Source organism: Bombina bombina, chromosome 5, assembly GCF_027579735.1.
Source record: "Bombina bombina isolate aBomBom1 chromosome 5, aBomBom1.pri, whole genome shotgun sequence".
NCBI lineage: Eukaryota > Metazoa > Chordata > Amphibia > Anura > Bombinatoridae > Bombina > Bombina bombina.
In genome coordinates, this window is record NC_069503.1 from 104,242,879 (window position 1) to 104,257,713 (window position 14,835).

Genomic DNA, 14,835 nt, shown 5'->3' on the forward strand with positions numbered 1-14,835 from the left:
TTTTTTTTATTAAAGGATTACTTTCTGTTATAATTTTTAAGCTAAACAACTAACATATTAAAGTTAATAAACATTAATTAAAACCTACTGACCTATATTTTCTCCAAAACTAAGTTTCATAACGTTCTAAAAGTTATATCTTTTATTCGCCGATGATGTCACGTTATCCTGCCCACTATTTTCAGCACTGAGTGTTCAAAATACTTAAACCAATAACTTTGTGTTTAAAGCGCCATTTTGAAACCTAGGTATTGTAAACGGATTGGTACAGAGCAAAGGATACCCACGGAGTGGGTTTGGAAAACAATTACATTTGCAGACAAGATTTCTGATATACGGTAGAGATATGTTAATGAAATGCTATTGATAAAAAGCGTATTTGGGGTAGTTAGTTAGTAACAGGCATAGAAAATATTTACTTACAGTGGCCCTTTAATATTCTAATCACAGGGAACGATCCTATTTACATTTTCCCTTCCACAAAAGGGATTTTTTGTGTGTCTGAGGACCTCTAGTGGTCATTTTTAGTATATACCTTCTGTCAGCAAAACATTAGTTACAGGCATAAGGTAAGTGAGACATTAATTACAGCTTGCTCTTAATGAATTTTTATTTTGTTTTTTTTTAATAAGAGAAGGAAATTGGGGGGGGGGGGAGAAACTTACACTTTTTTCCCCTCACACTGTAACATTTTTTGATTTTATGTCAATCTGCATCTTCTCAATAAAGAGAATTGGGGAAAAAAAAAAAGATTGTGCTCTAAAATCCTTAACCCTTATTTTGTTGTATGCAGAGAAAATTTCTTGTTTAGTGTATTTTTGATGTTTAGGTTTATTTGTTTTTAATAGTTATAAAAATGAGGAGCTCAGGTATATAAGTGGGAGTTATATTTTTGTTTTCTCTTTAGGGATTTATTTTAAGGTCTTTTACTGATTGCAGATCTAATACAAATTTAGAAATTTAAAACAAGCACACACAACACACTCACACTTGCAAACATATACACACACACAAACACACAAATACACACAAAGCACAGTCACACTTACAAGCACAGTCACACCAATACACTAACAAACACACAATGCAGTCACACAAACACACACAGCACAGTATACTAACAAACATACAAAAACACAGTCACACTTACAAACACACAAATACAGTACACTAACACACACACAACACAGTAACACTTACAAACACACAAATACAGTACACTAACACACACACAACACAGTAACACTTACAAACACACACATCACAGTCACGAATACACCCACAAATACACTAACACAACACAGTCACACACAAATACACTAACAAACCTACAAACACACAGTCACTTACAAATACACACACATCTCAGTCACACTGACATACACCCACACCTACAAATACACTAACAAACACAACACAGTCACACAAATACACTAACAAACCTACAAACACACAGTTACACTTACAAACACACACATCACAGTCACACAAATATACTAACAAACCTACAAACACATAGTCACACTTACAAACACACACATCACAGTCATGCATACACACAGTGACATCTACAAACACACAAATACACTAACCACATCACTGTCACACAAATACACTAACAAACATACAGACAACAGTCACACTTACAAACACACACATGATCAGTCATATATACAACATTGTATCTGCTGGTATTGCAGCTGTGTTTAAGATATGCATTTTATCTGCTGGTATTGGAGTTTGCACCTTTTAAACTCTATTTAGCAATCCATTGTTAGGCTAAAAGTTTTGTAAGGTCAGTTTGTGTGTGCTCCATTGAGCAGGGAAGCATACAATGTCTTTTCCAGCTTCTCGCACTGAGTGGATTTGTGGCACCTCTTAGCATACTAAGAGGTGCCACAAATCCACTCTTAGTGTGAGAAGCTGAAAAAGACATTGCATGCAGACCTACCATTACCATAGTAAATTATCTTATTATTATTACCATAGTAAATTATTTGTCTTTTTACAACACAGTAGTAATTTCTAAGTAACTGGTACTGTGCCACAGAATTGTTTCTCAACGACGGTCCTCAAGTACCCCCAACAGGTCAGGTTTTCATTATAGCTGAATCGGTGCACAGGTGAAGTAATCAGCAAGTCAGTAACACCATGGTTACTAACTTGCTCTCATCCATCAACTGATTATTTTACCTGTGTACTGGTTCAGCTATAATGAAAACCGTGCCTGTTGGGAATACTTGAGGACCACGGTTGAGAAACAATGCTTTAGTTTAATTTAAGTTTCCTCTATTGGGTTAATATATGTGTTTCTCTGGCGTATCATGGCTAATGCCTCACCCGCCTCTGACCCCACCGCACGTCACTGGTTTCCGCCCAGTAATTCCTTTAGTACCTAACATGTACAATGCTAAGAATCTACTGCTATCAGAAAAGGTTTAGCCACATGATGTGCACATTAAATATATATCCCAGATGTTAATAATTGTAGTGGCTTTTGTAACTGGGAATTATAAACTATTATTTACAATAGGATCATTTCTTGATTCTTCTATTTAGAGCGTTTGTCCTCTTCAGGATACTTTTAAAAAAAATGTTTCTACACTATTTATAAAGTTTCTTTTGTGTGTTAATATTTGGTGATTTGTGATACCTGACTCGCATAGAAACCTTTTTCCAGTTTCTAAACATGTGAAAGGTTTCTTCCTTTGTAAATCCTTTCATGCTTTTTCAGACTACTCATTTGTGTAAAACTTTTTCCACACTCTGTACATGTGAAAGGCTTTTCTCCTGTGTGAATCCTTTCATGAGTTTTCAGATGACTAATTTGTGTAAAACTTTTTCCACACTCTGTACATGTGAAAGGTTTTTTTCCTGTGTGAATCCTTTCGTGATTTTTCAGTTTACTTTTTTCAGTAAAACTTTTTTCACACTCTGTACATGTGAAAGGTTTTTCCCCTGTGTGAATCATTTCATGAGTTTTCAGACTAATTATGTGTGTAAAACTTTTTTCACACTCTGTACACGTGAAAGGTTTTTCCCCTGTGTGACTCCTTTCATGAGTTTTCAGACTATTTATGTGTGTAAAACTGTTTCCACATTCTGTACATACGAAAGGCTTTTCCCCTGTGTGAATCCTTTCATGAGTTTTTAGATTACTCTTGTGTGTAAAACTTTTCCCACACTCTGTGCATTTGAAAATTTTTTCCCCTGTGTGAATCATTTCATGACTTTTCAGATAATTAATTTGTGAAAAATGTTTTCCACACTCTGTACATGTGAAAGGCTTACCTCCTGTGTGACTCATTTCATGAATTTTCAGCCTACTCTTTAATGTAAAACTTTTCCCACATTCTGCACATGTAAAAGGTTTTTCCCCTGTGTGACTGCTTTCATGAATTTTTAGCCTACTCTTTAGTGAAAAACATTTCCCACATTCTGCACATGTAAACGGTTTTTCCCCTGTGTGAATAAGTTGGTGTCTTCTGAAAGATGAATTGTCTGTAAACATTTTCCCACATTCTGTACAAACGAAAGGTTTTTCTCCTGTGTGAATCCTTTTGTGGGTTAAGAGATGGGATTTTCGTGAAAACTGTACTCCACACTCTGCACAACTGAATGGTTTCTTCCCTGTGTGGGTCATCTCATGAGCTATAATGTTTGACATTTGTTTGAAGTGAGGCTTCTCACCTGTATGAATTTTTTGGTGTTTTAAGAGATTTGAGTTCAATTTGAAGCTTTTCCCACATTCTGTAGATGTGAAATGTTTCTCCTTTGTATGAACCATTTGGCTAGACTGCACTTTTACCTTCTTTAAAATGTTTTGAAATCTCAGTAAATGTTTGTGGTTTATCGTTGGGGATAATCATTTCACTAGAAAAGGCATAAATGTTGTCCTCTTGTTTGATGACTAAATTACTCTCTGTGCACACTGATTGCTGCCCAGTTCCTGCAAATTCTCCATCTCCTTTAAATATCTGTTTTGATTTCCCCAATGTTTGTGAATGGTCATTAGTGTTTAAGACTTTTGGAGTTTGTGGTATTAAACTGATGCTTCCTGTAATGAAGGATGGATATGAACTATTCAGGTGTTTGTCTACATAAAAAGAAAAGGAATAAAGAAAATAAGACTGTTTATTCTTAACAGTATAATCCATCTTATTAAAAAAGCATATTCTTTATACTTAATAAAATGTCTTCTGTTTTGTGTTTATTTTTAAAATGTATTTACCTGTAAATCACAAAATGCAATAAAATGGAAGACAAATAATACAAATATTTCTATTTCAGAATAAACTAGATCACTGATGAAAAACAGTTATAGGGCCACATTAAATAAGGTGCAAGTGGATAATGTTCTCGACTAAGGAACCACCAACCTCATTTAACATTGCACAAGCAAGCATAAAAGCCTGCCCGCTAAGGAGCAGTGATCTTATGATAAAAGAATAGAGATGGGAGTAGTATTTTTACCCTCCTCTGCAGCCCAATGGGTGTTGATCCTTCCCTAGAACCGTCACTGACACAACTGTTCTTAAAAGATGCAGATATTAATATAATAGTTTACATTTGTTTAATGAGTGGTCTAGTCTATTTTCCCAGTAATTAAAGTCAGTATAATATCTATTTTACTCACCTGACACATATGAGTTCATGCTGATAACAGGCTCCAATGTCTGTGATCAGGAAGAAGGTTCCCTTATTCACTCCAGTTACATCAATACCTGATATCTCTCAGTGCTCTGGCTGTGTCTGTAAAAAGTATATTAAATGGTTTAAAGGGATAATAATAAATAATGGTTCTGATTAACTGTACGTATGGTATAATTAAAGGCACACATAACAGTTCATGTGATACAGATCAGCTGTTTAGGGTATTACATATGTGCTATTGATTTAGCACAAGCATTTAGTACAGTTAGCTCTGTGGGTGTTACAGTTGCACCTTAACCCCTTAGTGACCAGAGCACTTTTCCATTTTCTGTCCGTTTGGGACCAAGGCTATTTTTACATTTCTGCGGTGTTTGTGTTTAGCTGAAATTTTCCTCTTACTCATTTACTGTACCCACACATATTATATACCGTTTTTCTCGCCATTAAATGGACTTTCTAAAAATACCATTATTTTCATCATATCTTATCATTTACTATAAAATAATTTATAAAATATGAGGAAAAATGGAAAAAAACACACTTTTTCTAACTTTGAACCCCAAAATCTGTTACATATCTACAACCACCAAAAAACACCCATGCTAAATAGTTTCTAAATTTTGTCCTGAGTTTAGAAACACCCAATGTTTACATCTTCTTTGCTTTTTTTGTAACTTATAGGGCCATAAATACAAGTAGCACTTTGCTATTTTCAAACCATTTTTTTTCAAAATTAGCGCTAGTTACATTGGGACACTGATATCTTTCAGGAATCCCTGAATATCCCTTGACATGTATATATTTTTTTTTAGAAGACATCCCAAAGTATTGATCTAGGCCCATTTTGGTATATTTCATGCCACCATTTCACCGCCAAATGCGATCAAATACAAAAAATCGTTCACTTTTTCACAAATTTTTTCACAAACTTTCAGTTTCTCACTGAAATTATTTACAAACTGCTTGTGCAATTATGGCATAAATGGTTGTAAATTCTTCTCTGGGATCCCCTTTGTTCAGAAATAGCAGACATATATGGCTTTGGCATTGCTTTTTGGTAATTAGAAGGCCGCTAAATGCCACTGCGCACCACACGTGTATTATGCCCAGCAGTGAAGGGGTTAATTAGGAAGCATGTAAGGAGCTTTTTGGGGTATTTTTAGCTTTAGTGTAGAGATCAGCCTCCCACCTGAAACATCAGACCCCCTGATCCCTGTGTAGTAGACAACCCCAAGTATTGATCTAGGCCCATTTTGGTATATTTCATGCCACCATTTCACCGCCAAATGCGATCAAATTAAAAAAAATGTTACATTTTTCACAATTTTAGGTTTCTCACTGAAATCATTTACAAACAGCTTGTGCAATTATGGCACAAATGGTTGTAAATGCTTCTCTGGGATCCCCTTTGTTCAGAAATAGCAGACATATATGACTTTGGCGTTGCTTTTTGGTAATTAGAATGCTGCTAAATGGCGCTGCGCATCACACGTGTATTATGGCTAGCAGTGAAGGGGTTAATTAGGTAGCTTGTAGGGAGCTTGCAGGGTTAATTTTAGCTTTAGTGTAGAGATCAGCCTCCCACCTGAAACATCAGACCCCCTGATCCCTCCCAAACATCTCTCTTCCCTCCCCTACCCCACAAATGTCCCCGCCATCTTAAGTACTGGCAGAAACTCTGCCAGTACTAAAATAAAAGGAAAATGTTGGCTTTTTTGTGCATTTTTTTTAGCATATTTACATATGCTTATGTGTAGGATCCCCATTAGCCCCCAACCTCACTGATCCCCCACCAAACAGCTCTCTAACCCTCCCCCTCTGACTTAATGTGCGTCATCTTGGGTACTGGCAGCTGTCTGCCAGTACCCATTTTAGTGAAAAATATGCTGTTATATATAAAAAAAATGTCCCTTTTCTGTAGTGTAGCTTCCCCCCCCCAATACCAACCCCCCACCCCTTCCTGATCCCTTAGATGCTTTTAAAAAAATAAGTTTATTTTATTTTTTTTTACAATTAACTTGTAACTTTTTTCTGTAGTGTAGCGGTTCCCACCCGCTCCCGCCCCGTGCACGCGCCCGCCCGCCACCCCCCGTGCACGCGCGCGCGCCTGTGCGCGCCCCCGGCGATACCGCCCCCGATCCCGCCCCCCTCTCTGACTAAGAAGCCATCGATGGCCGCCCACCCACCTCCCACTTCAGCTCCCACCCACCAACGAATGCGGCCATCGATGTCCGGTGCAGAGAGGGCCACAGAGTGGCTCTCTCTGCACCGGAGGGGTAAAAAATGTTATTGCAGGATGCCTCAATATCGAGGCATCCTGCAATAACCGGAAAACAGCTGGAAGTGATCAGGATCGCTTCCAGCTGCTTTCCAAACCGAGGACGTGCAGGGTACGTCCTTGGTCGTTAAGTGACTTTTTTAAGAGGACGCACCCTGCACGTCCTCGGTCATTAAGGGGTTAAATATTAATCTTTCCAGAACTTTACACTATAAGCTCAGGAGCAGACAATCTACTTATGAGTGGGACAAACCGCAACCTTACAAATATATTATAATTATTTTTAATATCATTTTTATGAAAGAGCAGCAATTAGATATGAACAATATTTTCTCCTGAAAAGAAATGTTAAATAAGAGTTGTTTAAATGTAAGTTAAATCTAATACTGCAGTATTGGTATTGCACTCCCTACTAATCCTCTCTGTCAGACATTTTGTAATTGTCATGTGCTCCACCCCTAGTCCTTTAACTTCTCTTGGTCTGTAGTGAGTTGTCTTAAATCACACAACACAATTGTTATCTATGACAGAGATAAGAAAAGGAAACCTTTGTGTTTACATAGAGTGATAATATAATTAGATATGTTCTCCTTGCAAGCTCAGCCAATTTAAAAAGGATCATAAAATGCAGAATAACAAAGAGCAGTAGATTTTTTTTCCTGACATTTTGTTCTGCACCTGTATCAGGTGACAGCGATCAGCCAATAACAGACTCATATTTTTATATAGTGTGAACTCCTGCATATGCTAAGTAGAAGCTGGTGCCACATAACCTGTAATTTAAAAGACAATTTGATAATGGAAATAAATTAGAAACAGACAAAATCTATTTGAGATATAAAAATAAACCTAAAGGTGAAATTTCCCATACGTTTTATATTTGATACAATTGTATAAGAAGTCTTTGGAAACAAATTAAAAGGTACAGCTAAGTAAAAATTAAACTTTTATGATTTAAATGTAAAAAAAAAAAATTACTTCTATTATCAAATCTGTTTTGGTCTTTTGGAGTCCTTTGTGGCAAAGCATACATTGCACTATGGTGCGCAAGCTGCTTATAAGTGGCTGCACATTCAAGCCTCTTGTCATTGGCTCAACATATGTGTTCAGCTAGCTCCCAGTAGTGCATTGTTGCTGTTTCAATAAAGGATACCAAGAGAATGAAGCAAATTTCATAATTTAAGTAAAATTGGATTATTTAAAGGGCCATAATACCTAAATGTTTAAACACTTGAAAGTGATGCAGCATAGCTGTAAAAAGCTGATTAGAAAATATCACTTGAACATTTCTATGTAAAAAAGAAAGATATTTTACCTCAAAAGTTCCTCAGTAGCCACCTCCCATTGTAAAGGACTTCTAAGCAGCATTTTAGTGTGTTTGTCCTGGGACATCTGAAGGGACTAGCATCGTGCACTCTCATATTATTTCACCAATCAGGTAAAGGAAGCTTACTATGAAATCTCATGAGAGTTAAGTCAAATCTCATGAGATCACAGTAAGAGTTCATGACCTCAGCACTGCTGATGCTGATTGGCTGCTGTTCATTTCTTCATTTTTTTAAATTTTTTTACCTGCAGCTGGGAGCAGCTGAGTATAACTTTTTACACAGAACTTACTCTGCTGAGCTGAGGAAATTGTGAGGTAAAATATCTTCCTTTTTTACATAGAGATGCTCAGGTGATATTTTCCTGTCAGCTTTTTACAGTTATACTGCATCAGTTTCAAGTGATTTAGCACATGAGTATTATGTCCCTTTAAAAGGAAATGTTCTATTTAATAATAAAAAACACTTTTTTTCTTTCATGATTTAGAAAGAGCATGCAATTTTTAACAATATTCTAATTTACTTCAATTATCTAATTTACTTAATTCTCTTGATATTCTTTACTGAAAAGCATATCTAGATAGGCTCAGTAGCTGCAGATTGGTGGCTGCACATAGATGCCTCGTGTGATTGGCTCATCCATGTGCATTGCTATTTATTCAACAAAGGATATCTAAAAAAATGAATCAAATTAGATAATAGAAGTCAATTGGAATGTTGTTTAAAATTGTATTCTCTACCTGAATTATGAAAGAAAATGTCTTTACTAACAACAAGAATCAGTCACAGATCAGTGGGATAAACGTTCTGATGATAAACAGGTGCAGCTAATAGAAATAAGAAATGTATTATAAAGTAACCTCATTAGAAATAAAATAATATGCAGATCACAAGATATTTATGATTAGATCAGTAAATGTGATGAGACTGATACAACAGGGCCATAAGCTGAGTGATATTTATTACTGGAGCAAATAGCAGCTTCAGAATAATATTAAATGAAAATGGTTTATCTGGGCTCTACAGTTAATTATAAACCTATAGGGAAATATAGGATTCTAATTGGCTGATATTTAAGAATCTATTGCTCATTGGATAACAAGAACAATCCCCACAAATGTATTATTGGACAGACCCCCTCAAGCTTCAAAATATGGTTTGGTTCAGCTACAAAGATTCATCTTACAAAATGCTATAAATCATTATGTATTAAATTAGCCTCTTATATTTACTTTTTTTAATTTAAACTCGGTTTCTTATATGAAGTGAAATATTTTATCTTTATCATACCAAAATACAGAACACTATTTTCTCATCATTATATAAAACACAACAGTGTGAGGCTGGTAATAAAGATTTATGTCAGGTTTTGCATATTACCGTTTAGCAGAAGCTCTGTTCCTCCTGTGATCTCACTGAGTGTTACACAAATATTTATACTAATGTGGGAGTGTCACCTTTCTCTGTGTGACTCACATGAGTACAACTTGTCAGTTGGGAGACAATGAGAGGGTCACACCTGGACTTTTGTTCTCATATAGATGTCTATTGTCCCCTCTGGTGTCACATGAATACAGAGTCCCTGCCTCCCCCTCAGGGTGTGATTATCATATGGATAAGTAAGGAGGAAACAAACGTTATTTAAATGTGAGAGATTTTCTGTTGTGTCCTAAAATATCTCAGGATACAGCATTATATTATCTTTTTATTGATGGAAATTGTTATTTCTTTCATGTAATTAGCAAGAGTCCATGAGCTAGTGACGTATGGGATATACATTCCTACCAGGAGGGGCAAAGTTTCCCAAACCTCAAAATGCCTATAAATACACCCCTCACCACACCCACAAATCAGTTTTACAAACTTTGCCTCCTATGGAGGTGGTGAAGTAAGTTTGTGCTAGATTCTACGTTGATATGCGCTCCGCAGCAGGTTGGAGCCCGGTTTTCCTCTCAGCGTGCAGTGAATGTCAGAGGGATGTGAGGAGAGTATTGCCTGTTTGAATTCAATGATCTCCTTCTACGGGGTCTATTTCATAGGTTCTCTGTTATCGGTCGTAGAGATTCATCTCTTACCTCCCTTTTCAGATCGACGATATACTCTTATATATACCATTACCTCTGCTGATTTTCGTTTCAGTACTGGTTTGGCTTTCTACAAACATGTAGATGAGTGTCCTGGGGTAAGTAAGTCTTATTTTCTGTGACACTCTAAGCTATGGTTGGGCACTTTTTTTAATAAAGTTCTAAATATATGTATTCAAACATTTATTTGCCTTGACTCAGGATGTTCAACATTCCTTATTTTCAGACAGTCAGTTTCATATTTGGGATAATGCATTTGAATCAATCATTTTTCTTACCTTAAAAATTTGACTTTTTTTCCCTGTGGGCTGTTAGGCTCGCGGGGGCTGAAAATGCTTCATTTTATTGCGTCATTCTTGGCGCAGACTTTTTTGGCGCAAAAAATCTTTTCTGTTTCCGGCGTCATACGTGTCGCCGGAAGTTGCGTCATTTTTTGACGTTCTTTTGCGCCAAAGATGTCGGCGTTCCGGATGTGGCGTCATTTTTGGCGCCAAAAGCATTTAGGGGCCAAATAATGTGGGCGTCTTATTTGGCGCTAAAAAAATATGGGCGTCGCTTTTGTCTCCACATTATTTCAGTCTCATTTTTCATTGCTTCTGGTTGCTAGAAGCTTGTTCCTTGGCATTTTTTTCCCATTCCTGAAACTGTCATTTAAGGAATTTGATCAATTTTGCTTTATATGTTGTTTTTTCTCTTACATATTGCAAGATGTCTCACGTTGCATCTGAGTCAGAAGATACTTCAGGAAAATCGCTGTCTGGTGCTGGAACTACCAAAGCTAAGTGTATCTGCTGTAAACTTTTGGTAGCTGTTCCTCCAGCTGTTGTTTGTATTAATTGTCATGACAAACTTGTTAATGCAGATAATATTTCCTTTAGTAAAGTACCATTACCTGTTGCAGTTCCATCAACATCTAATGTTCAGAGTGTTCCTGATAACATAAGAGATTTTGTTTCTGAATCCATCAAGAAGGCTATGTCTGTTATTCCTCCTTCTAGTAAACATAAAAAATCTTTTAAAACTTCTCTTTATACAGATGAATTTTTAAATGAACATCATCATTCTGATTCTAATGACTCTTCTGGTTCAGAGGATTCTGTCTCAGAGGTTGATGCTGATAAATCTTCATATTTATTTAAAATGGAATTTATTCGTTCTTTACTTAAAGAAGTACTAATTGCTTTAGAAATTGAGGATTTTGGTCCTCTTGATACTTAATCTAAACGTTTAGATAAGGTCTTTAAATCTCCTGTGGTTATTCCAGAAGTTTTTCCTGTTCCTGGTGCTATTTCTGATGTAATTTCCAGAGAGTGGAATAATTTGGTTAATTCATTTACTCCTTCTAAACGTTTTAAGCAATTATATCCTGTGCCATCTGACAGATTAGAATTTTGGGACAAAATCCCTAAAGTTGATGGGGCTATTTCTACCCTTGCTAAACGTACTACTATTCCTACGGCAGATGGTACTTCGTTTAAGGATCCTTTAGATAGGAAAATTGAATCCTTTCTAAGAAAAGCTTATCTGTGTTCAGGTAATCTTCTTAGACCTGCTATATCATTGGCTGATGTTGCTGCAGCTTCAACTTTTTGGTTGGAAACTTTAGCGCAACAAGTAACAGATCATGATTCTCATAATATTATTATTCTTCTTCAACATGCTAATAATTTTATTTGTGATGCAATTTTTGATATTATCAGAGTTGATGTCAGGTTTATGTCTCTAGCTATTTTAGCTAGAAGAGCTTTATGGCTTAAAACTTGGAATGCTGATATGTCTTCTAAATCAACTCTACTTTCCCTTTCTTTCCAGGGTAACAAATTATTTGGTTCTCAGTTGGATTCTATTATCTCAACTGTTACTGGTGGGAAAGGAACTTTTTTACCACAGGATAAAAAATCTAAGGGTAAAAACAGGGCTAATAATCGTTTTCGTTCCTTTCGTTTCAACAAAGAACAAAAGCCTGATCCTTCTTCCTCAGGAGCAGTTTCAGTTTGGAAACCATCTCCAGTCTGGAATAAATCCAAGCCTTCTAGAAAAGCAAAGCCAGCTTCTAAGTCCACATGAAGGTGCGGCCCTCATTCCAGCTCAGCTGGTAGGGGGCAGGTTACGTTTTTTCAAAGAAATTTGGATCAATTCTGTTCACAATCTTTGGATTCAGAACATCGTTTCAGAAGGGTACAGAATTGGTTTCAAGATAAGACCTCCTGCAAAGAGATTTTTTCTTTCCCGTGTCCCAGTAAATCCAGTGAAAGCTCAAGCATTTCTGAAATGTGTTTCAGATCTAGAGTTGGCTGGAGTAATTATGCCAGTTCCAGTTCTGGAACAGGGGCTGGGGTTTTATTCGAATCTCTTCATTGTACCAAAGAAGGAGAATTCCTTCAGACCAGTTCTGGATCTAAAAATATTGAATCGTTATGTAAGGATACCAACATTCAAAATGGTAACTGTAAGGACTATCTTGCCTTTTGTTCAGCAAGGGCATTATATGTCCACAATAGATTTACAGGATGCATATCTGCATATTCCGATTCATCCAGATCACTATCAGTTCCTGAGATTCTCTTTCCTGGACAAGCATTACCAGTTTGTGGCTCTGCCGTTTGGCCTAGCTACAGCTCCAAGAATTTTTACAAAGGTTCTCGGTGCCCTTCTGTCTGTAATCAGAGAACAGGGTATTGTGGTATTTCCTTATTTGGACGATATCTTGGTACTTGCTCAGTCTTTACATTTAGCAGAATCTCATACGAATCGACTTGTGTTGTTTCTTCAAGATCATGGTTGGAGGATCAATTCACTAAAAAGTTCATTGATTCCTCAGACAAGGGTAACCTTTCTGGGTTTCCAGATAGATTCAGTGTCCATGACTCTGTCTTTGACAGACAAGAGACGTCTAAAATTGATTTCAGCTTGTCGAAACCTTCAGTCTCAATCATTCCCTTCGGTAGCCTTATGCATGGAAATTCTAGGTCTTATGACTGCTGCATCGGACGCGATCCCCTTTGCTCGTTTTCACATGCGACCTCTTCAGCTCTGTATGCTGAATCAATGGTGCAGGGATTACACAAAGATATCTCAATTAATATCTTTAAAACCGATTGTACGACACTCTCTGACGTGGTGGACAGATCACCATCGTTTAATTCAGGGGGCTTCTTTTGTTCTTCCAACCTGGACTGTAATTTCAACAGATGCAAGTCTTACAGGTTGGGGAGCTGTGTGGGGATCTCTGACGGCACAAGGAGTTTGGGAATCTCAGGAGGTGAGATTACCGATCAATATTTTGGAACTCCGTGCAATTTTCAGAGCTCTTCAGTCTTGGCCTCTTCTGAAGAGAGAATCGTTCAATTGTTTTCAGACAGACAATGTCACAACTCTGGCATACATCAATCATCAAGGAGGGACTCACAGTCCTCTGGCTATGAAAGAAGTATCTCGAATTCTGGTTTGGGCGGAATCCAGCTCCTGTCTAATCTCTGCGGTTCATATCCCAGGTATAGACAATTGGGAAGCGGATTATCTCAGTCGCCAAACGTTGCATCCGGGCGAATGGTCTCTTCACCCAGAGGTATTTCTTCAGATTGTTCAAATGTGGGAACTTCCAGAAATAGATCTGATGGCGTCTCATCTAAACAAGAAACTTCCCAGGTATCTGTCCAGATCCCGGGATCCTCAGGCGGAGGCAGTGGATGCATTATCACTTCCTTGGAAGTATCATCCTGCCTATATCTTTCCGCCTCTAGTTCTTCTTCCAAGAGTAATCTCCAAGATTCTGAAGGAATGCTCGTTTGTTCTGCTGGTAGCTCCGGCATGGCCTCACAGGTTTTGGTATGCGGATCTTGTCCGGATGGCCTCTTGCCAACCGTGGACTCTTCCGTTAAGACCAGACCTTCTGTCGCAAGGTCCTTTTTTCCATCAGGATCTCAAATCCTTAAATTTAAAGGTATGGAGATTAAACGCTTGATTCTTGGTCAAAGAGGTTTCTCTGACTCTGTGATTAATACTATGTTACAGGCTCGTAAATCTGTATCTAGAGAGATATATTATAGAGTCTGGAAGACTTATATTTCTTGGTGTCTTTCTCATCATTTTTCTTGGCATTCTTTTAGAATACCGAGAATTTTGCAGTTTCTTCAGGATGGTTTAGATAAGGGTTTGTCCGCAAGTTCCTTGAAAGGACAAATCTCTGCTCTTTCTGTTCTTTTTCACAGAAAGATTGCTAATCTTCCTGATATTCATTGTTTTGTACAAGCTTTGGTTCGTATAAAACCTGTCATTAAGTCAATTTCTCCTCCTTGGAGTTTGAATTTGGTTCTGGGGGCTCTTCAAGCTCCTCCTTTTGAACCCATGCATTCATTGGACATTAAATTACTTTCTTGGAAAGTTTTGTTCCTTTTGGCGATCTCTTCTGCCAGAAGAGTCTCTGAATTATCTGCTCTTTCTTGTGAGTCCCCTTTTCTGATTTTTCATCAGGATAAGGCGGTGTTGCGAACTT

General features: G+C 37.2%; 1 protein-coding gene across 1 annotated transcript; it reads right to left on the minus strand.

The window, feature by feature from the left end:
• Positions 1 to 592: 592 nt before the first annotated feature.
• On the minus strand, positions 593 to 4,753 carry LOC128659236 (gastrula zinc finger protein XlCGF8.2DB-like). The gene is made up of 2 exons (XM_053712914.1): positions 4,637 to 4,753; positions 593 to 4,096 (listed from the first exon to the last, which is right to left on the minus strand). Exon 2 carries the CDS (start codon positions 3,785 to 3,787, stop codon positions 2,684 to 2,686), a length of 1,104 nt encoding a protein of 367 aa, XP_053568889.1. The 5' UTR covers positions 3,788 to 4,096; positions 4,637 to 4,753; the 3' UTR covers positions 593 to 2,683.
• Between the last annotated feature and the right edge of the window lie 10,082 nt (positions 4,754 to 14,835).

Coding starts and splice junctions, on each gene's coding strand:
- LOC128659236 (XM_053712914.1), bottom strand. CDS start 3,787: ATGGTTCATACAAAGGAGAAACATTTCACATCTACAGAATGTGGGAAA.